Source organism: Myotis myotis, unplaced genomic scaffold (assembly GCF_014108235.1).
Source record: "Myotis myotis isolate mMyoMyo1 unplaced genomic scaffold, mMyoMyo1.p scaffold_m19_p_6, whole genome shotgun sequence".
NCBI lineage: Eukaryota > Metazoa > Chordata > Mammalia > Chiroptera > Vespertilionidae > Myotis > Myotis myotis.
The window spans coordinates 2,053,333-2,075,974 of record NW_023416368.1 but is presented as its reverse complement, the minus strand read 5'-3'; the positions used below and the strand labels follow the sequence as shown (position 1 = coordinate 2,075,974).

Sequence of the window (22,642 nt, the reverse complement as noted above, 5' to 3'; positions counted from 1 at the left end):
TGCTGTCCCTGCGGCGCCGGGGGCCGCCTGCCTGTCTTCCCTCCCGGTGGCCTGTTCGGCGTCTGCGTGGGAAGCTTTGGTTACCTCTGCCTGTGGGGAGCTGCGAGGCTCAGCCGTCAGGGTCTCACGCCGACACCCCAGAGTCCACGTCGTTCGCAGGGAGACGACCGGGAGCCGGCCCTGGGCGTCAGCTGACCACGTTCCATCGAGAGGACCCCACCCCCTTCATGTCAGCCCCCTCCCCTCCTGCCTGCTGACCTCACGGCAGGAAGTGGAAGGAACTTCTTTAGGACCTTGAGGTCATCCTTTCCTCACCGAGCTCCCCGTGTCCATGAGGTCTAACACGGGCCGCAGGGCCACTGACACGTGTGCGTGTCTGTCTGTGTGCGACCCTGTCCACACGGCCAGGGCACGTCCCTCCTCCCAGAGGGAACCGCGGAGCTGACCTGTCACCGCAGGCGCCTGGGACGACGTGCGTTTCGCATGAAGGGACCACACGCTATGGACTAGCTTGTGTCTGGCTGCTTTTGGTCAACAAAATGCCTATTTGTTCCAGCAGATTAGTATTTTCAGCATTTATGTTTTTATTGATTCAGAGAGGAAGGGAGAGGGAGAGAGAAACATCAGTGATGAGAGAGAATCATGGATTGGCTGCCTCCTGCACACCCCACTGGGGATGGAGCCTGAAACCCGGGCATGTGCCCTGACCGGGAATCGCACCCGGGACCCCTCAGTCCGCAGGCGGATGCTCTACCCACGGAGCCACGCCGGCCGGGGTCCAGCTCCCCGTATTTGCTGCGGCTCCTTCACTGAGATGCTCAGTGGCTCCCATCCCCCGAGGTGTTTCTGACGAGATGAGCTTCTAGTTTAATGAGGCCCCCGGTCGAGGCTTCCCTTCGCGGTCCGTCCTTCCTGCGTCCTCCGCGCCTGCCCCGCGTCCGCGTGCTGTGTCCGCCTGGGAGCGCTCGTCTGACCTGCCATTTAGACAGTGACCTTCAAACGGAACGAGTCAGTGTGAATGAGGCCGGTGTGTGTGTGTGTGTGTGTGTGTGTGTGTGTGTGTGTGTGTGTCTTCTGTGTGCACGGCCGTCCTTCCCCTGCGGCCACGCCATCAGCCGTGTGACCGCCACGCGGGGCCTGCGGCTCCGCCCACTCCTCTGCCTCCTGCCCGCGCCCCACACTCCGTGCTCCAGCTCCGTGGACCATCAGCCAACCCGCCTGCCTGGGACGCAGTCTCTCCTGATCCAGCCAACCCCCCCGTTTTGCCTCTTCGTTTTCGTCTTTAGAAACCAAAACAAAGGTCATGTGACCGTCCCCGTGGGCCGGGCGTGAGGACGGGGTGAAGCGCCCGCCCAGAGGGGGAGCTACCTACACAGGAGCCACAAGTGAACCGTGGCTGCAGGCTGGGACCAGCGTTACCATGGAGACTGGATGCGCAGCTACAGACAACGGCCGGAAGCTGTCGACACCGGAGGAAGCTGTTCCGAGCGGAGAGGGAGCAACGGCAAAGGCCCGGGGCGGGCAGCACCCTGCGCTCTTGGCACCACGGGCAGCAGCCGCCTCCGGGCCATGGCTCAGCGATCGTCACGGAGGCTGACGGAGGCCGGGCCGTCACCCCCGGGACAGGCCTGTGCCCGTAACTTCGTTGTCTTCCTAGAAAACTCGCTGCAGCACGAAGGGCACCGAGTGGAGACCAACAGCCACACAGACCAGCTGGGCCCGCGCCAGGCGCCCCCGGGAGAGGCCAGGAGGCGGCTGCCGCCCGGGTTACGTGCTGGAAGAGGAAGCGGGTGAACCACCGTGAGGGCTGCCCGGCCTCGGTCTTTAAGACTCACCCCCCGCCCCCCCCCCCCGCCCCCCGACCCCGCGCCTGCCGCCCTCGTCACTCGAGGAGCTGGTGCCCGTCGTCACCTAAACCCGCAGAAACGCCGCGGAACGGGGGCGACGGGGGAGCAGTCGCAGCGCCCCCGCCTCCGGGACCCGCGCCCCTGCACGTGCAGCACCGGCCGCCGGGCTCTTGCTCCCCTGACCGCCACCCACGGCCCGTTCGCTACCAGGTCGATTCGGGGAGCCGCGGCCTCGGAGGGAGCGGCTGGAACCGATGACATCGCGGACACGGGCGGCGAAGCGACCCAGACACACGCTCCCGCCACAGGAGCCGACCCGCCAGCACCGCGGGCGCTGCAGGGGCCGCGGCTGTTCGACCGGAGAAAGTCGCCAATGGCCCGGCCGGCGGGGCTCCGTGGCTGAGCGTCGACCTGTGAACCAGGAGGTCAGGGTTCGATTCCCGGGCAGCGCACAGGCCCGGGCTGCGGGCTCCATCCCCAGTGCGGGCCTGTAGGAGGCAGCCGACCCATGATTCTCTCTCATCACTGATGCTTCTCTCTCCCTCGCCCTTCCTCCCTGAAATCAATGACACATATTTGAAAAAGAGAACAGAACGGGGCTTGGCGAGTGGGGCGGGAGGGGGGGGTGCCTCGCTTGCCGCGTGGAGGCCCCTCTGGGGACACATCTCTCGCACGGGCTCTTCCGGAAGCTGGGGCTTAAGTCGAGTCAAAAACTCGTCTTCCTAGTTCAAGAGTCACATGGCTTCCGGGCTCGATGCGAGAACTGAGGGCTTATCTGCCGGCCCCGGCCCCGAGGCATCGCGCTCGGTCCTGCGTCTGCGATCTGGGGCTCGGCTCGCACCCCTGCCCGGGCCTCCTGCCCCATGAAACTCCGTGCTCAGCAGGGGTGACGCTCAGGGGCTCAGGGACAGCAGGGGGCGGGGTCCCCGCGGCCGCCCTCGCCCGGCCCACCCGGCCTCCAGCGGCCGATTGGCGTGTCTGGCGCGCGGTTTGCCTGATGCCTGAGAACCGCTCGGCGCTCTGTCCCGGCAGCGGCGCCGGTTCCGCTCTGGAAAAACCCAGTTTCTTAAACACATTTATGGTCCGAGGAGCTTACGGGACTCAAGGCCCAGCCAACGGAGGGAAAGGTAAGAATTAAGTGGGTCCTTGACTGTTTGGTGAGCAGAGCTCACCCCACAAATGCTCAAGAAGCCCTGCCCTGTGCCAGCTTGACCCCCAATGCCAGACGCAGCAGGACTCAGAGACGTTACAGGCCTGGCCGACCCCCTCGTGCTGACCTGGGCTCCTGGCCTCCCCGGGTGCAGGACCCGCAGGGAACAAAGGCAGGTGCTCAAAGCCACCCTCCCCCCGCCCCTCCCCCACCTCCCGGCCGGTCCAGGGCCAGGCCTTTCGGTGCTGGTGTGGGCGACACAGACCTGCGAGGGAACCTCTACTGCACGGCCCATCCCCGCGGTTGCCTATTTGCCTAATCGTGCCCTGAACGCCTGCGGTGCCCACACCCGCGCCCGCGCCCACGCCGCCTCCATCCGCAGCCAGAGCACCGACAGCCTCTCCCTCACTCGTTTTTGTTGTTAAGAAGGGACCTGGTTGACTTTTACAGCGTTTTCGAGGTGTAATTTATGAGCCACAACATTAATTCATTTAACAAAAGCACACAGTTCAGTGATTTAGAAATCCATGGGATTGTGTGGACATCGCCACTACCGAATCTGAGGACAGCTTCATCACTTCGAAGAGCCACTCCTTACTCCTTTTAAAATATTTGTTATTGTTGATAGTATTACAGGTGTCGCCCATTTCCCCACTTTATCCCCCGAAACCCTACCCCTGCTTCCCCCAGCTCGTGTCCATGGGCTCCGCACGTCTCTCTATATAAAAGCCTGAGTGAGCATCCCACCGACCGACCGGTCGCTATGATGCGCACTGACCACCAGGGGCAGATGCTCAATGCAGGAGCTGCCCCCTGGTGGTCAGTGCGCTCCCACAGCCAAGCCCCCGTGGCCAGCCTGCCTCTCGCGATCTCTCCCCCTGGTGAGTTGGCCCCGATTGGCGTCCAGGCTGAGGGACCCCACCCGCGCGTGAGTCCGTGCACCAGGTCACTAGTAGCACATAAGGTCCCTTTCCTCAGCTGAGCCCCTTTTCCCTCCTCGCTGCAGCCCCGGGAGGGAGAGGGAGGCTCGGCCTCTGGGGTATTTCTCATGGTTCCCAAACAGGAGCCTCCCAACCGCTTGTGGAACTCAACTACCAGCCCAGTGCCAAGGAGAAGCCAGCCCCACGGGAGGCCGCGGAGGCCGGGCAGGCGCCGCGAGGCCGGGCAGGTGCCGCGGAGGCCGGGCAGGTGCCGCGGAGGCCGGGCAGGTGCCGCGGAGGCCGGGCAGGTGCCGTGGAGGCCCAGGCATCCCAGTGTCCACATGGCTCAGCCGCCCGCCGAGGCCGCAGACAACATCGCTTCCCCCTCAGCCTTTAGGAGCCTCAGAACACTCGGGTTTATGTCTGAACAAGAGCCCACCGTTCTGCCCACGTTTTGGCCAAGGACCTTGCTAGACACCCGTCTCCCTCGTCGTCACATCCAGAAGGTCACGCCGCCCCACAGGCTGGGCAGGGGCATCTGCAACGGCCGGGACTGATCTTCTGGTGACAGCTGTGTGAGGGGAGCCGAGCCTGGCGGCCCCCATGGATGGGCCCTCAGTTCACGTTTGTGATTTGCTTCTCAGTCGGAAGGAGTCGGATACACGATTATGTTGGAAGTAAAATAAAAACGACGTAGTAACCCCACTTTTATTCACGGGAAAAGCTAACGAAGCTACACTCCTCTGGCCTGAACCCGGTCCCTCAGCTAAAAGCAGCCAAACCCTGGACAAGAACTTCGGTTCCCAGACCTGCTCAGTGAGGCCAGGTGGCCGCTCCCCGTCCTCCCAGCTGCCGGAAATCGCTTCGGGAGCAGGAGGGGCGGGAGGAGGGTAGCCGTGTCATTTTTCTTTTCTCCAAACTGGGAAAATTTTGAATATGAAAAATAATGGTAACCTATAATTTTTACAATATTTACTTATTGGCTGACAAGTTGGTTTCATTATATTGGTGGATTCAAAAAGTAAATATTATTCTCCCCCAAATCTATGTGCACTAAAGGACAAACAATTCCCAGTTCCTCCTGTCAGTGATCTGAGCGCCAGGTGATACCGGGGGGAGTATGGCTCTTGGCGTCTCGCGCACATTTCTGAGTTTGGAGCTATGTCTGCGCTGAATCCCAGGCCACTGGCGTATTTCTGAAACACAGACCTTCCCAGTATTTGTTCCGTTTTACTTTTCAGAAACGGGCCTGCCACCTTCCTCCAAGCGGTTTTCACGGTGAATGAACTTGAGATCGTTGACACCTTAGATCGACTGATCTCGCTCAACCGTAAGATTTCAAATCGCAAAGGCAGGCCTCCCCCCGGCCGGGCGTCCGGCAGCTCAGAGCAGCCGCGATAAATGGAGGTGACTATGGAGCCTATTATTTCTGCGTTAAAAGGTGTGAACACCTCAGCCCACATCTTTACAGACCCGCCTCCTCGCGCCCACTCAGCACCCCTTCCGTGGGCAGATGCTTTATGGCTCGAAATCTGAAACCCGCTCCTCTCCGCGACGCTGTCGAGCGGTGCTCATCAGAGGTGCTGGACGTTGTCAATGCTGACCATCGATTTACAAAATTAGAAACAGGAGCTCCCGGGAGCCCAGGAGTTCCCACGCGGCCTCGGGGCTCTAAGGTCTCCTGTCCGGTGGGGGCGCCGTCGCAGAAATTGTTGACTCTGCGCTCGCGTTTTGGGGACGAACTGCAGTCCTTCCCCGAGTGCAGATTCGTTTGCAATAACCTGCATTTTGCTACAAGAGGCCACTTGCACGCCGCCCTCAGCTCCATGCTCCGGTCACACTTCCTTCTTGTTTTTAAGTGAAATTAAGTAAGCGAACCGCTCGCCTGCTCAGTGTTGACAAGTGGACACAGGTTGGCCAGAAGGTGTGCAGGCCCTTCTGCTCACACCCCGTGGGCCCCCAGGAGTCCCGTGGGCACAATGAGCTGAAAGGGAGTCTGGGAGATGGAGTCTCCACCTGGGCGGCCATGTGCCCCGCTGACAGTGGGGTGGGGGTGAGGGTGGAGGAGGACAGAATTTGGGCAGAGCCCCCAGCTGTCTTCGAGGGGCCGCTTAGCAGGAAGTGCTGGACGGTGGCAGGACGAGGTGCGTTACCGGACGAGTTTCCTCTCTCGGCCCCGCCCCCTGCTCCTGGGAACAAACTCGCTAACTAGGCCTCACCCCCCCTTTGCTCAGAGGAGCTTGGATCTAAGGTGGCAATGCACCCGCCCCGGGATGGCTCATGTTTATCTAAACGATCAGGCGGCTGTGTCCCGGTCCCCCTTCCCTCCTGCAGCTGGGGACGCGGGGACCCAGTTCTGACCCATGACGCCTACGAAAGCCGGCCACCCGGAGCTGAGGGAAAACGTCTGTGTTGTTTTGTAAGAAAAGAAAAAAAAGAAAACGATGAGGTGACTTCTGCTGCTCCCCCACCCCACGGCCTTGCTAGCGGAAGCGATGTCTGGCGCCGCTGCAGCCCCTTGTGACCGCGAGGCAACAGTGAACCGATGTGTCTCCGGCTCACAGGCCGGCCTGACAACAGTATAACGCAGCTAAGGCCACGCCAGCAACGCCCACCGCCAGCCGCTCTGAGAATAAGCCCCTTAAAGCCCCACGTTATTCAGGTTTTCTCTTAACTGCAGCCAAGCGCACGCCTGCCGGAGGGAGGTGCTTTCCGGGCTGTCGGACCCCCGCGTCCCTGGGGCTCGCACTCTGGGGGGCAGCCCTTTTCCAGAGACACTGAAGCGGTCCCCCCACCAATGGAGTCTGGCAACAGCGTCACACACTGAGGTCAGGCCTAAGGAGGGCGACAGGCATGGCACTGCCTCGCCTGCTGGTGACGGGACCCGTGTCCGCTCTGGCCAAGGCCCCGCGCGGTCTGTGGACGAAAGTGGCCACACGCTGACCTGACAAGCTCAGGGGAGGCCTGCGTGGCGGCCTAGCAGACTCAGAGACCTAAAATAACCACAAAGGATGGTCTGAAATTAAACTTTGACTAAAAGCAGTGATGGTGGGCAGTTATGTCCTAGGCCAGTATCTTCACTGACAAGATCAACTTTGATCCTTACTGAGCCCATTTGCCTTTTTGCCTCTAAGATAACATTCCCTTGAAATGTCTGGGTAACTTGTAACTTCCCTTTTTCTGGAGCCCCTGGGGCACAACCAAATGTTCTGGGCGCCAGGACAGAGACCACAAATTCCTTCATTATGTTGATTGATCCTGCACCCACCTAAGTATGTGTCCATCATTTTACTTTTTATCCAATCCTAGAGGTTTCCCCGCTTCGCTTAATCCCACCTCCTTAATCTATCACCAATGAATTTCATGTAACCCACCTATGTCCCTCCTTTGATTGCAATGTATAAATACAATTGTAACCCCGCCATTCTCCGGAGCACTATCTCAATTCGTTGAGGTTCTGCTTGCCGGCATATGTCGACAGTTTGGCTCAAATAAACTCACAAAAATTCTTTACAGGTTTCACAGGTTTTTTACGTTAACAGGTCCCAGGCCTTTGCCGCGGCCGGAGTGCGCCCGGTGGCATTGCGGCTCAGCCAGTGGCCTTCGCTTTGTAGTGACCGTCAGGGAGAGAGCAGCTCGAGCTGGGAGAGGCCAGCCGGCCTCCCCTTCCGTGTGGCCGTGAGCCAGCCCGCGTGGCAGGGCAAGTGGAGGCATCAGACGGCTATTCGCACTCGAGACCAGGCCCAGAATCGGGTTCTCCCGGAGAAAAGGTGTCTGTTGGGAAACCGTTTGAACTTTGCTTTGCTTTAGGTCACCTGGAGGCAGGGGTGTCTGACCAGAGACAAACATGTGCGTTCACAGAAAATGGAAGAGGGAAGTGAAGCAGACTTCGGGGGCGCGGGGAGTGGGGGCAGCTGTAAAACAGGTGAGGGTGAATTTCACAGGAAGGGCGCGGCCAGCCCCCTAGCCCTACGTTACCCTGGACGCTGAGCCTGAAAAGCAAGAGCCGCCAGTCTCCCCGCCTCCCCCGGGACGGCTGGAGGCAGACCCTGGAGCTGGGAGGGGTGGGAGTCCAAGTGAAGGACCATCGGCCCGGCCGGCGTGGCTCAGGGGCTGGGCGTCGACCTATGAACCCGCAGGTCATGGTTCGATTCCTGGTCAGGACACAGGCCCGGGGTGCAGGCCAGGGGGTGCCAGGACCACAGTGCAGACCAGGTGGGCCCGGCGCCCGCGTGCCCTCCAGGTGCTCACCCAGGGCTGTCTGGTTCTCTACAGATGCTCTCCACACCCTCTCCCCTCCCCTTCGCCCCTCCCCTCCCCGAAGGCCCCTCCCTCGGGGCCTGGAGCGCGGCCACTGCTGCCTGGACGCAGACGGTGCCGTGACTTCAAAACAGCAACGCGGTTGCTACGGAAGCTGCACGCCCCTCCATGACCCAGTGACCCCCTGCCCCCCCAGACCAAGAAGGTGGCGCCCCCACATCGGGCCCCTGTCGTCCGAGTGAAGACGCATCCAGGGATGTTCACGCAGGTCCTGCCTCAGAGGCCAGCGGGGTGGGGGGTAAGTTCTGCTGCAGCCTCAGGTGAGATGTGGGGACAACCATGAACCAGCCGCCCAGGTGGCCAGGGCGTCTCAGGACGAGCATGGAAGGCGCTCCTGCCGCGTTCGGGCCCGGCCGGGCTCGTCCAGAAGGTCAAGGTGGCCCGTCGAGGCCTGGTGGGAGCCGGCGGAGCCGGCGGGAGGAGCACAGGGACTGCTGGAGGCTGGGAACAGCCTGGGCCAGGAACACGTGTAAAAGCCACGGAACCGCACACGTATCCGTGTGGCTGCTGCACGGAGCTCCGCCTCAGCCACCAGAGGCTTTCAACACGCCAGACGCAATCACCGCACTACACCCCACGAGGGCCCGATGCAGGCTGAGGACCGCCCTCCAGCTTTTTGGGGAAACTGAGGTTTTACCCTTTGATATTATTCTCCTCCCAGCAGCTTCCAGAAGCAAAGACGTACACCTTCACCAAAACGTTTGTCCAAGTGCCCGCCCCCCACCTGTCCCCCCACTGGTCCCCTGCCCACCTGTCCCACCTGCTCCCGCCCACCTTATTAAAAACCAAGTCCACTGTGAAGTTGGTTGCTATCATCTGCCTCCTTTGGGCTCCCAGGCGAGTGCGAACACAGCGCGGAGGCTGGAGTTCACGGGGCCGCCCGCTTGGCGGGCGCAGGTGTCAGGGCCCCGGCTGGTGAACACGGGGGACGCCCGCCTCCGTGCTCCCTCAGGCGCCGTCGTGGGACAGGAGGGGCCAACGACAAGGGTGGGATGTGTTCCTTGTGGCCGGGGACGCAGCAGCTCTGGGCGGGGCTGGCCGCCACCTCTCCGACCCCGTGTGGGAGGCCGGTTCCTGCCGGGGCCGGGGAGGGCCCGTGGGGCCACGTCAAGCTCAGCCAGAGGGTAACGGCGCTGCCGTGGAGGCCGCCGCCGGGCACAGCCGTTTCCACCGTGACTCGCCTTCCTTTTCCAAAAACCACCTCGTAGGCGCCAGCGGGAAGCAAGGAGCCAGGCCACGGGCACGGAGCGGACACAGCCACAGCCACAGCCACAGCCACAGCCACAGCCACGCGGAAGGCTGCAGGCGGCTCATCCCCACCGCGGGCCTGGCGGCCTCACTCGTGACAGAACCAACCTGACCGAGCACGGCCGTCCCGGAAGCTGGTTTCCTGGGTCAGATGGCACGGCTGGTCACCAGCTCTGGACCCTGCTCCCGGCCCTCCCTGGTGCCGGGGGCCTCACCCGGGCATCAGGCCTTGGCCGTCACCTCTGAACCGCGTGCTGAGCCCGGGGGTCGCAGCCACCGCCCCGCGGCCCGCTCCCTGCGAACCCGCTGCTCAAGGTGCAGCCCTCGGCGCCGACCAGAGGGTGAGGCTGGGGACGCGGGGCAACCTCTACGAGTCAGTCACCCCAGCCACCCCCGATATTCTGGCTGGGGCACGGGCACGCCGACCTGCAGACACAGGGCCCGGCGCCATGGCTCGGAGGGTCAGAGCAGGTGCCCGGGGCCTCCCCGCCTCGCTTCTCCTCCCTGGGGAGGGGGAGGGGGGTTACCCAACGACCCCAGCGAGACAAGGCGGCCTCTTTTCGGGATAAATGGCCGCCGTGCGAAGGGCTCCTTGTTAACGTCCCACCGGCCGTGGCTCTGGCAATGGAGGCCTCGCGCACCCCGGGCCAGTGAACGGGGCACCTTCTCCTGTGGACGCAGAGACGAGGCGGGCCAGCAGGTCCCGGAGCTCCAGGGCCAGAGCCCCCCCTTCTCCGGCGCCGGAGGCAGCTCGGGGGCAGGCGCCCGGGAGGCCATGGTGCGGTGGTTCAGGACCCAGTGCAGCCCCCCACTCCCTGGGTTTGGACCCGGGGCTGCCCCTGGCCAGCCGTCCCCCCGGCACCTGCTCACTCGGTCCCCGAGGGCCCTGCACGGGCGGCACCGGCACTCGGCACTGGGCACAGCCAGGTGGGGGGCGGGCGGGGGGGGCAGCCGGACATTTCCGTTTGTGCGGGAGACAGAGACAGGCTTCTTACCTCGGCTGGCAGCTGCGCCATGGCGTCCGGAGCAGGGGAGTCGCCCCCCAGGCCCCGCTCCCCCCACCTCCCCCCTGACCGAGCTGCCCGGAGCCTCCTGGGCTGCACACGGCCCCGGGGGAGCCTGGGCCCGAGGCTCTGATGGGTGCGGCCTGGGCGCAGCTGAGACGCTGCCCGTGATTCTAGACGCAGCTCAGCTGAGAGCCCCGAGGCGGCGGGACGGAGGCCTGAGGCCTGGGACGGCCAGGCCGCCCTCGCGACGCCCTGGCCCTCGTCGGTCATGTCCCTGCCCCGGGCCCTGCCCTCTCGTTCCCCTTCGCTCCGAGGCCCAGCAGGGAAGGGGGCGTCTTAGGAGGGAAGGACCCGCCCCAGCCCTGCACCCTCGGGACTAAGTCAGGGGAGGGCGCCTGGGCGGCTGCGGGGGGGCCCGGAGGGGGGGGGTGCTGAGAATGGTGCTGTCCACTCAGCTCCACGCTGCCCGCTCACCCGCCGGGCTGTCTGTCCCCGACGAGCTCAGCCCCCACCCCCAGGAGTGGACCTGGGGCAGCTGGGGGTCGGGGGCAGCTGGGGGCCGACAGCCTCGCCCCTGGGAGGGTGGGGCCTGGGCAGGAAGGCACAGGCTCTGCAGGGCAGGGAGGCCTGGGCCCAGCCTCCTTCCCGACGGCGCCCCTGCCCCTGTGCCCGTGTCCACAGAGCGGCGCGTGTCCATCAGGGGCCACACTCCTCCTGGTGGGGGGCGGCGGGCCCTCCCGGGCCTCCAGCCTGGCTCTGCCCGGGGGACGGGACACCTGGGCCTGGAGGACGGGATACCTGGGCCCGGGGGACGGGACACCTGGGCCTGGAGGATGGGACACCTGGGCCCGGGGGATGGGACACCTAGGCTCGGGGGACGGGACACCTGGGCCTGGAGGACGGGATACCTGGGCCTGGGGGACCGCGCACCGGGCCTGCTGCCTCAGTAGTGGGACGGGGCTGGAGGCCCAGCCAAGGTTGACTCTCAGTTTCCAGCCCAGTCCATGCTGCTCCCGTGCAGCTAGCCCAGTGATGGCGAACCTATGACACGCGTGTCAGAGGTGATACGCGTACTCATGTTTTGGTTGATTTTTCTTTGTTAAATGGCATTTAAATATATAAAATAAATGTCAAAACTATAAATCTTTGTTTTACTATGGTTGCAAAGATCAAAAAGTTTCTATACGTGACACGGCACCAGAGTTAAGTTAGGGTTTTTCAAAATGCTGACACGCCGAGCTCAGAAGGTTCGCCATCACCGATCTAGAGTCTAAAACAGAACAGTGAGCAATGGGAACACGTGTTTCCAGGAAACCGTGAAGCCTAAAAGCGGGCCTGCGGTCAGCGAAGGGACAGCAGCCGCACCCGAGGGCAAGAAGCAGCGGCAGGGGCGCCGCCCGGGGGCTTGGAGGGAGGACCAGGCCTCGAGCACGGAGGGGCCAGATGTGAAGGAGCAACCTGGTGGGGCTGGGGTGCACGGTGGGGGGCTGGGGAGCGTGGTGGGGGGCTGGGGTGCACGGTGGGGGGCTGGGGTGCATGGTGGGGGGCCGGGGTACGTGGTGGGGGGCCGGGGTGCGTGGTGGGGGGCCGGGGTGCATAGTAGGGGGCCGGGGTGCACAGTAGGGGGCCGGGGTGCACAGTAGGGGACCGGGGTGCACAGTAGGGGGCCGGGGTGCATGGTGGGGGGCTGGGGTGCATGCGCAGGGGTTGGGGAGCACGGTAGGGGGTGGTGTGGGGAGCTGAGGTCCAGGAGGCGATTCAGGACCCCTTTTCTCAGAGCCACTGGCTTTATTGGGAGACGCGCGCTGGTGGGCTTCCCCGTGTACAAAGCTAAACAGTTAATAAAAGGCACCTGGAGACAGCGGAGACTCATTCATTTCATGTGACATATTTTAAAAAAAGATAAAAAGATTTAAAAAATACTCTGGCTGACAATGCACACCTCACACACAAGCGACTCCCTGGCCTCGGTGAGCGGGCTGGGCCTGCCGGGCGCTGTCCGTCAAGGAAGGAGGAAGGAGGGGCCCGCGCTCCGCCCGGTAACAGGGTGACCGTCGCAGCGGGAGGGCAGCACCCGCCTCCTGCCCGTCCAGCTGGTTCCTCCACCAGAAACTGCCGACGAGCCGGCGGCGGGGTGAGGGCGCCGAGCCCGGGGCGGAGGCCGAGGAGGCAGGGGGGCCGAGGAGGCAGGGGGGCCGAGGCTGAGGCGGCAGGTGTCCCTTGACCTCCCCGCCTCCCGTTTGGGCGCCCGATGGAGCCGCCCAGCCAGGTCTGCGGTCCGGGGCGCTGGCCATCGCACCGGGGACACACGTCCTCGCGAAAAGAAAAGAGAAACGGAGCCCCCCCTGACCCCGCCGGGGGCCCGCGTTCAGGGCCGAGCTGCTCGCCCGCCGGCCCCGGGAGCAGGAGGGGAGCTGTCACTGGAGCTGCCGTCCGAACACAACAGCCTCTGAGGTCCCGCGGCGGCGTCACACGAAGGAGGAGAAGCCGGTGAGCGGAGTCCGGGCGCCGGGGGCCGCGGGCGCGAACACGGCGCTCTGGGTGGTGACCACGGTGTGCAGCAGCGGGCCCTCGCCCCCCGCCCCCGCCTCGTACCTGTGCGGGGCCGCCCGCCCGCCCGGGGCCTGCCGCTTCCAGGAGCTGTAGTAGGTGGGGTCGCTCAGGTAGTGGTTGACGAAGGAGTGCTGGGGGGGCGCGTCCTCCGACTCCGAGTCGGTGCCCTGGGGAGGGTGGGGGAGAGCAGGTGTGGGCACGGGGAAGGGAGGACGTGGGGGAGGACGTGGGGTGGTCATGGAGGGGGAGGGGGTGGCCAGAAAGGGGGAGAGGGTGGTCAGAGAGGGGGAGGGGGTGGTCATGGGGGTGGTCATGGGGGCACAGGGCAGCAGGGCTGAGCTGGAAGCCGCGAGTGGCCAGCAGGCAGGACCAGCATCAGTCACCCAACAGGGACAGTGCCTGTCAGCCAGCTGTTCCCCCCTCCCCTCCGTCCCCCTGCCCTCTGCGCCCCACCCCACCCACCCAAGGGCACGAACCTTCGCAGGCCCCCGCCCGCTCCCCAGCTGAGCCCAGTGGGTGCTCTGGGCCCCGGGGACCTGGCAGAGGCCGCTCTGACATGTCAGGAGGGCACAGGGGGTGGTGGCTCTGCCCCCTACACTCCCTTGGGCTCCAGTCCCCACTGGCAAGGGGCCAGCCACCTGCTCTTTTTAGGGACAAGGAGGGCGTCAGGAGCCGGGGGTGGAGGAGTGAGCAGCCCCTGATGCTGCAGGTCATCGGGGGTGGGGAGTGGGGGCTCCCAGCTCCAGCCCCAGGGGCCTGGGTGGTGTCTAGGGGCTGTGGCTGGGCTCACACAGCTGCTGTGCGGGGAGGAGGCCCGGGCCCGAGTGACTCACAGAGAGGAAAACAGAACGGTCCCCAGGCCCCGCAGCGAGGCACCTGCGTGCCCTTCCCCCATTCGAGGGTCAGAGAGGGAGCGACCCTCATGCCTGCCTCCCCAGGTGGCCCCTGGGCTGCCCCGGCCCTGGCTGCCAGCGCTGCATCCGGGAGCCTCCAGGCTGAAGGGAATCCCTGTGCTCAGAGGGTGGGGAGATCCCGGGATCCCTGGGACACGGCGAGGAACCTGGACTGCTTTAAGGAAGTAACGGCGTGGCTCCGTGGGTGAGCGGCGACCTATGACCCAGGAGGTCAGGGCTCGATTCCCCGTCAGGGCACAGGCCCGGGTTGCGGGCTCCATCCCAGTGTGGGGCGTGCAGGAGGCAGCCCATCAATGATTCTCTCTCAGCATTGACGTTTCTCTCTCTCTCTCCCTCTCCCTTCCTCTCTGACATCAATAAAAACACCCACATATATTTTTCTTTTAAAAAGAAAGTCAGTCCCTGCGTTGGGGCTTCTCAGGCTGTAGGAAGGGGACTGTTTGTTTCGCGGCAGCAGCGCTGCACACGCTGGTCCCTCCGCTCAGCACGATCAGGGGGGCGCGGGCCCAGGAGCCCCTCCCGCACACCCGGCCGCAGAGGGCAGAGGGCAGAGGGCAGAGGGCAGCGGCTCAGGAATTGATGCTGATGGCGATGGCGGCACAGGAGGCACCGCGGCTGCTCCCAGGTGGGCCGTGTGTGTGGGTGCCCTGGGACCCCACAGGCGGGTGTATCCTGGAGCCCCACCTGCGCCCCGCACTCGCTCCTGTCTCAGCACACGGACCGTCCCCAGCTCCAGGCCCCCTTCCGGCTGGCACTCAGGGCCCCCCCCCCCCCCCCCCCCGCCTCCCTCCAAACCCCTGTGCTCCGGCCTGGAAAGCGGCTCGTAGCCGTGGCCGCTGCGGGAAGCCTGGCGCCCGTCTCCCACCCGATTGCCGCTGACCCGCTGGCGGCCACGTGCTGTGCGCTCAGTCCCACGGGGCCACGGGCCTCCTGAACGCGCCGGGCCCCGGGCTGCGGATGAGCGCGGGCTGTGGTGCGGGCTTCCTGGTCATCGCCTTCCTCGGGCCGCGAGGCAGCTCCCGCCGCGATGGGACCGGCCTGGGTCCTCCAGGGTCGGCGCCGGGAGGGTCGCCTCTTCAGACGCCGCCTTTGGTCCCGTCTCCTGAGGCTCAGGAGGCAGAGCCCGCGGCGAACACGCCGAAGGGCCCTTTCTCACGAGAGTCACAGAGCACTCGAGGCAGCCATTTAGGTCCAGGTGTCAACCGGGGTCAGGGGTCACGGTGACCTGAGGGCCGAAGGTAAGACTGAAGACGTTCACCCGCTTCAGGCCGCGTCCTCCGGTCACCATCGCAGCGCGGAGGATGCTGGTGAGCACGTGGGAGACGCGACGTGGACTCCGTCCCCCTGAGAGCCACGGCCGCGGGGGCGGGGGCTGGCAGGTCCTCCTGGGGGCAGCGGGGCCAGGCCAGCACTGCATGGGCGGAGCTTTTAGGAGCCCTCTGGGGGCCCCTCCGAGCCCCATTTCAGAGAAGGTTAGAGCGGCAGCGGTGGGTCTCCCTGGGGCAGGCGCATCAGCACACGTGTGTCCTGTGCTGGGACCCTCTGCCCCGTGCCCTCGCCCACCCCCTGCAGCTGTAGAGAAGCCAGGCTCTCAGGTGGAGGCCAGGTGGGCTGAGGGGCCGTCTGGGGGCCTGTGTGTCTCGCCTCGCAGGCCGGCGTTCTGAGAGCAGGGCAGCCCAGCCTGGAGAGCGCACCCATGTCCCAGCCGCACGTGCTGACGGCCGACGCACCCGCTGACGGCTGATGTACCGCTGACGGCTGACGTGGTGAATGAATCATTCCTCTTGAAACTGCTCAGTGGCTCTGCATCGTTGCATAGCTCCTCACCCCGGATCTAAACGCCCCACGCGCAGAGCCGGGGCTGCGGCAATGTGGGTGCTGAGGCGGTCCGGCAGGAGACCCTGTGGGGGGTTGTCTGGCCCCCGTGATCCTGTCTGGGCTTTGACCTTCCTGCGTGACCTTCAGGAAGTGGTCCTTCTCTGCCTTTCCCGAGGGCTGAATGCACGGCTTGTCCCTCAGAAAATGTGATTGGCTGGTGGGTGGGCATGTGACAGGAGCTGAGCCAACGGGAACCTGCCCTGGGACTTTTCTCAGTGGTAGAGCAGTGCCTCCCTGGGGACAAAGCTGGCAGCCGTGACCTTGAGTGGCAGGGCCCGTAGTGCACAGATGTAGCTGAGTGGTTCCCATGGTTCCAGAGCCAGTGTGGGGACTCCCGCGCCACCAGGGCGCACGCCCAGCAGCCTCTGCTCCTGCTGGACGCTGCTGTGCCCGCTTAGGAAGCCACGTGCCCCTGCCCTGCTCTGTGTAGGTGTACGCGGCACCGCTACGTCTCAGTGCGTTAGAATTACTGACGGGAAATGCGTGGGGGCTTCATCTTCCTAGCTTTCCTGTGTGATAGGAAGTCGCCACGGGTGTTGGTTTCCCGGGAAACCATACCGGCCAGCGTGCGGCCTGCGAGGTGGCCCCGGACGGCGGCGGGAGCTTCTGATGGAGGTCATCGCGGCTCCGGGCCCCTGGTGCTGCCTGAGATGAAGGGCCTGGCTGCTGTGAGGGAACTAATTGGGTGCGAGGGTTTCGGCTGAGTCGCTTGGAGCAGGAGAGATGGTGAAAACCGTTTCTTTGGGCTTCAAAACAGTCTTTACAATGTGATTTGCACAGCAGTCCTGACAGAGGTCGTGAGCAGCGTGGGCTACACGGCGACAGCCTCTGATTTCCAACCTGCGCTGGAATATCCCTGGGCAGGACTTGAACCCGGGTGGGGGCGGCCGCTGTGTCCTGGTGGGATGTCAGCTCCTGGGGAGCTCCGCTGCAGGGGCCCCGGGATCCTGCCCCTCCTGGCCGGCCGGGGCATGAGACCCGCCCCCACAGCGTCACCCTGCGTCCCTGCCCTGCCCGGGGGGAGGGGGGAGGGGGCCTGAGACCCGCCCCCACAGGACCCCCTGCGTCCCTGCCCTGCCTGGGGGAGGGGGGAGGGGGCATGAGACCCGCCCCCACAGGACCCCCTGCGTCCCTGCCCTGCGGCCACCCTGGGCCACACCCTGACCGACCGGGCAGAAGTCACTCTTCACCCTGAGCCCCTGGGGGACAGTGGATGGACGGGAAGTGAGGGTGCTCTCGGCAGGACAAGCACCGTGGCTGTGAGTCCCGCCCGCCCGTCTGGCCGGTCTGTGCGAGGCTCTGGGGAGCGAGCTGCCTGCCCTTAGCCCCTCAGGCCCTGCCCCGCTCCCGGCCCGTGGACAGCTCTGGGACGTCACCGCCTCTGAACGTGAGTGTGAAGGTCTGGCCCGGCCCGAAGTCAGGGCCCTCCAGGAATACGGTGCCAGGCCCTGCCCCTCCCTCCCGGTCCCGGCTGTCCCATCAGCTGTGGGTGCAGAAGGTGCTTCCTAGTGGCTGGGGGGAGGGGGCCCAGCAGGCCCCTCCATGGGTCCAGGATTTAGGTGGAAATTATTTTATGAGCAACCATTTACAGTCTCTGGAAACGGTGCCCAGGGCATCCCGTCCCCTCGCCTGGGAGTTCACACCAAGCCAGCACTTAAGGGCCATTTCACGAAGCCTCGGGCCCAATAGGCCTGAATTCAGGTCAAAATGCGGGTGAGACTCCCTTTAGATTAAATGCTGATCTAGAGCAGGAAGGCCAAGAGGGGGTGGGCCGCCACGCCCTGGTGCCCCCTGAGGCCTGGCGGAGCTGACGGGGGAGGGGGGGGCACCCAGGCGCTGGGTCAGCTGCTTTGCTGGTGAAGTGAGACCACAGGCGGGAGTGGGGGGGGGGTGCCCACTGAGCCTGCAGGGCTGCTCAGCTCCAGGATGAACGCCCCACACGCAGGAGGCCGGGTCCTGGGGCCTCGGGGCGAGACCTGGTCGCTCAGGTAGGACAGGGCCATCTGAGTGGGAGCTCAGGACCCTGCTGATGGAGATGGGCGGCTGTGGGAGTCCCCTGCTCAGCACAGGGGCAGGAACGGGGGGTCCTGGGGGCGTGAGCCTGGTGCCCACGTTGCAGGCCCAGGCCCAGAGGCCACCAGCCCTGTGTCACCCAGGACACTCAGGTCTGCTCTGAGGGCAGCGGTGACAGCCGTGTGCAGACCTGAGGCCGCTTTGGGCACGTGACCCGTCTGGGTGCCGCCTGGGGCCGCGACCCCTGAGGTCCCACGGGCGTGTGGCCACACCTGGGCGGACGCAGGTCTCCTGAGAGGGACCCACTGCCCGGCCCTGCGAGGGGCTGGGGCGCCCGGGGGGCTGGGCCTGGGCCGGTGCTCCTCCCCCTCCCCCGGCCGTAACGGGGCCCTTTGTCCCCGAGACAGGAGGAGGCCAGAGCGAGGCCGGAGGAGGCCGCGGCCCAGCACTGACCTCGGATTCCGACGCGCCCTCCGCCTTCTCCGCCAGGTGCACGCTCTCGCTCAGCACCGCCCCGTTGTACTTGCTGCTCAGGTCCTCGTCCGAGTAGTGCAGGCCGCCGGGGCTGGGCCGGGGCGGGGACCTGCGCGGACCGCCTGTGAGGGCGCTGGCGGATCTCGGGGCCTCCTGTCCCCCCTCGGCCCCCCACTCCCCCTCGGCCCCCCACCCCCGCCTGTCAGGCTGAGTGGTGGCAAGTCCACGCCACGGACACTACGTCCACGTCCGCGTGGCTTCTCTCACCCAGGGCTCCTCTGACAGAGGGCCCGGGGCTGGGGTTCTCCCTGGGCCCCCCCACCCCGGGGACCTGCCCTCTTCACACTCAGGCCTCTCACCGCCCCGCCCCCCCTCCTGCGCTCAGTGCTGCCTGCTGGCCCCGACCCGTGGGCGGCACGGGGACGAGCGTGGGCCCTACCTGGACCCGTTCTTCTTGGAGAAGGTGTTCTTCACGCTGAGGTGGCGGCTGTTGAGCTCCAAGGCGGCGAAGGCCCCGTTGTCCAGGGTCACAGACTCCTCCATGTGGGCGACGCTCTTCCCTACGGGTCACCCCCTTCCCCGTGAGTGGGTCTCCGTGCAGGGCCCCCAGCCCCCCAGCCACCGAGGGCTCCGTGCAGGGCCCCCAGCACCCCATCCCGGTGAGTGAGGTCTCCCTGCAGAGCACCCCATCTCCTGGCTTACTGGCCCCTTCCTTCAGATCACACGGCTCACGGGTCAGGAGACCAGAGAGAATTTTCCAGACCCTGAAAGAGCAGCCCCTTTCCCAGAGGAGCCCCCCAGTGCCCGCCACCACGGCTGCGTTTTTCACACACGCGTGTGCCTGCTTCTCCGTGTCCGCCTCTGTCCCCCTCGACAGATCGTAAGTTCCGGGCAAGACAGACCGCAAACCGCTCGCTGACCCTCTGTTGGGCTCCCGCCACGCCAGCCGTGGGGACAGTGCTGAGCACGCGTCAGGGCCTCCATGGGCCTGTGCAACTCGCCCCCATTTCCAACCTCAGGGTCCCCTCTGGGGGACCTCACACCCCTCAACATGCCCAATGCTCTGTCTGTGGGAGTGAAGCGCCAGCAGAACATGGGAGCCTCCGTGACTGGAGAGAGGGGGCGGGGCTGGAGAGAGGGGATGGGGATGGAGGGAGGGGATGGGGCTGGAGAGAGAGGGGATGGGGATGGAGGGAGGGGATGGGATGGAGAGGGGATGGGGATGGAGAGGGGGGATGGGGATGGAGGGAGGGGATGGGGCTGGAGAGAGAGGGGATGGGGATGGAGGGAGGGGATGGGGCTGGAGAGAGAGGGGATGGGGATGGAGGGAGGGGATGGGGATGGAGGGAGGGGATGGGGATGGAGAGGGGGGATGGGGCTGGAGAGAGGGGATGGGGATGGAGAGAGGGGATGGGGCTGGAGAGATGGGGATGGGGATGAGGGAGGGGATGGGGATGGAGGGAGGGGATGGGGATGGAGAGAGGGGGTGGGGCTGGAGGGAGGGGATGGGGATGGAGGGAGGGGGTGGGGGGGGGGGGGATGGGGATGGAGGGAGGGGATGGGGCTGGAGGGGGGGGGATGGGGATGGAGGGAGGGGATGGGGATGGAGAGGGGGGATGGGGATGGAGGAGGGGATGGGGTGGGAGAGGTGGGGTGGAGGAGGGGATGGGGGGCGGAGAGGGAGGTGGATGGGGTGGGGGAGGGGATGGGGAGGGGGGGGATGGGAGGGGGTGGGGCTGGAGGGGGGATGGGTGGGAGGGGGATGGGGTGGAGGGGGGATGGGGATGGAGGGAGGGGATGGGGATGGAGAGAGGGGGTGGGGCTGGAGGGGGGGGTGGGTGGAGGGAGGGGGTGGGGCTGGAGGAGGGGATGGGGAGGGAATGGGGATGGGGGGGAGGGTGGGCTGGAGAGAGGGTTGGGCTGGAGGGAGGGGTGGGGCGGGGAGGAGGGGGGGGGGGCTGGAGAGAGGGGGTGGGGTGGAGGGAGGGGATGGGGTGAGGGGGGGATGGGGCTGGAGGGAGGGGATGGGGATGGAGGGAGGGTGTGGGGCTGGAGAGGGTGGTGAGGGGGTGGGGCTGGAGGAGGGGGTGGGGGCTGGAGGGAGGGGATGGGGCTGGAGGGAGGGGATGGGGCTGGAGAGAGAGGGTGGGCTGGAGGGAGGGGGTGGGGCTGGAGGGAGGGGGTGGGCCTGGAGGGAGGGGTGGGGCTGGAGGGAGGGGATGGGGCTGGAGGGAGGAGGTGGGCCTGGAGGGAGGGGGTGGGGCTGGAGGGAGGGGATGGGGCTGGAGGGGGAGGAGGTGGCCTGGAGGGAGGGGGTGGGATGGAGGGAGGGGATGGGGCGGAGAGAGATGGGGTGGGCCTGAGGGAGGGGGGGCTGGAGGGAGGGGGTGGGCTGGAGGGAGGGGATGGGGATGGAGAGAGGGGATGGGGCTGGTGAGTGGAGGAGGTGCAGGCAGTGCTGTGCCCAGAGGCCAGGCCCTGCATGTCTCCCTCACGGAGGGGACACTCTGGTGGCCGTGGACTCTTCCCGAGCCTTCAATTACGAGGTTAATGAACACCCCGGGGTGAGCTGGGGGCAAGGCTGCGGGCAGTGCTTTCAGTCCGGCTCTGGGCGGGAGGAGAGAAAGCAGCAGAGCCAGTCCCTGCCCAGGGCTGTGAATGCCTTCATACAGCACCTCCCATTGAGAGCCTGACCCAGGAGCCCTCCTTAGAGATGAAACGCACAGGAAACACAGCCCTTTCTCGGCGGGACGCATGCGAACGTCACTGGAGCAGCCGTGAGGGGAGGGGAGGTGCTCTGGGCGCTAGTCACCCTTCTGCAGGGCCGGGGACAGCCTCCTGGGTGCCCTCTCCTGAGAAGGACAGGCGAGCTGACAGGGAGAGCCCCATGGGATGGCGCGGGCTCAGGAGCACTGGGCCCCGCTCGGGGCGGGGGGGCAGGTCGGGGAGCAGCCCAGCTTGGAGCTCAGCACGCTCTGGTCACACTGAGGAGGGGCACAGGCAGTTGTGAGAATGTGAGTGGAGGACGATGAAAAGCGCCAAGTGTGCCCGTTTCAGGCGCTCCGTGCACAGCACCGCGGCACGGGCGGTGTCGAGCGTTGCCAGAGCCTCCTCCTGCCTCCCTGCCGGGGCCACACCTTCCAGCCTCCAGCACCTGCTGTGCCCTCGGTCCATGGAGTCACATGGAGGGTGCACCTCAGTGGCCGCCTCGCCCAGGCCCGGGGCCCTTTCTCTAAGGACACAGCGACTCATCTAGCAGCAAACCCTGCCGGGCACCTACTACGCGCCGGGCACAGAGCCTGTGCGGGAACGCGCTAGCGGCCCCCAGAGGCTCCAGCTGGGCCGTGGGGTGGAGGGAGCCGGCTGCCACCGGGTTTGTGATGCCAAGACGCTGCCGGGAGGGAGCCCGCCTGTCCTCAGGCCCTGGGTGCAGCGTCCCCTCAGTGTAACACTCTCCTCTGCTCAGACTCACACCTGCTGCTGCGTGTGAGCCGCGGGCAGATGGGCACATGGAGACTCAGAGGCCCAAGTTCCTGATGGTGCATCTGAGCCCCACGGCTACTCTGGGCAGAGCCTGGCGCCTCCAGGACAGGTTCTGGTCTGTCACCCGCGGTGGGCACGGCACAAACTCAAGCCAGCTCTCCTGGGGGCTGGGGTGGGGGCGGGGGGAGCAGGGCGGGGCGCCCACCTGTGCCGCAGCTCCGGTGCCCCCGGCTCTGCCCGCGCAGCACCAGGGCGAGGGCCACCAGCAGCAGGATGAGCAGGCTGGACAGCGCCATCACCAGCAGGAACCACCACTCCTCGTAGAACGGGGTGTCCGCTTGCGCTGCGGGCAGACGGGCACGTGGTGAGCTCGACAGAAGCCTCGCCCTCTGCCCAGGCCCCGGAGGTCAGGATGTGGCTGGGCCCGGGGACGGGCTCGGGCTGCCCCCACCTGAGCCGCTCTCCCCCAGACCTGTCCTGACGCCTTTCCCTCACCACCTGCCCCTGTCGTCGGGGTTCGGGGAAGAAGGAGCCATGTGCCTGGGGGCTCCTCTCCAAGTGTCGGTCCCTCTGATCCCACCTCCCTGGTGCCTGCCACCGCCCGGGCCCCGTAGCTCCTGCCCGCCCGCCCAGCCAACGCAACTCAAGTCCAAGCTTCACGTGGCTTCTCAGGGGGAGTCAGGGGATCCCCCAAAAGCCTGTGGGGACAGACTGAGCCCAGCAGCCCTGAGCTGACCGGCTCACAGCTGTGCGGGGGCGCCCACCCGTCTGGAAGGGCTGGGTGCAGGCACCACGGACAGAGGGGGCTCTTTGGGTACCTGTTGGCCCCCCCCGG

The 22,642-nt window shown here is 65.7% G+C and overlaps 1 protein-coding gene across 2 annotated transcripts in view; it reads right to left on the bottom strand.

Annotated features, from left to right (window-relative positions):
- Positions 1 to 12,826: 12,826 nt before the first annotated feature.
- Positions 12,827 to 22,642, bottom strand: part of SDK1 (sidekick cell adhesion molecule 1) — a 562,331-nt gene continuing 552,515 nt past the window's right edge. For both annotated transcript variants that reach the window (XM_036313322.1, XM_036313323.1), the window contains 4 exons: positions 22,013 to 22,150; positions 18,764 to 18,884; positions 18,304 to 18,433; positions 12,827 to 13,212 (listed from right to left, as the gene is read on the bottom strand). In XM_036313322.1, the coding sequence (XP_036169215.1) occupies positions 12,961 to 13,212; positions 18,304 to 18,433; positions 18,764 to 18,884; positions 22,013 to 22,150 (641 nt within the window). In that variant the 3' untranslated portion in view covers positions 12,827 to 12,960. The remainder of the gene's footprint in view (positions 13,213 to 18,303; positions 18,434 to 18,763; positions 18,885 to 22,012; positions 22,151 to 22,642) is intronic.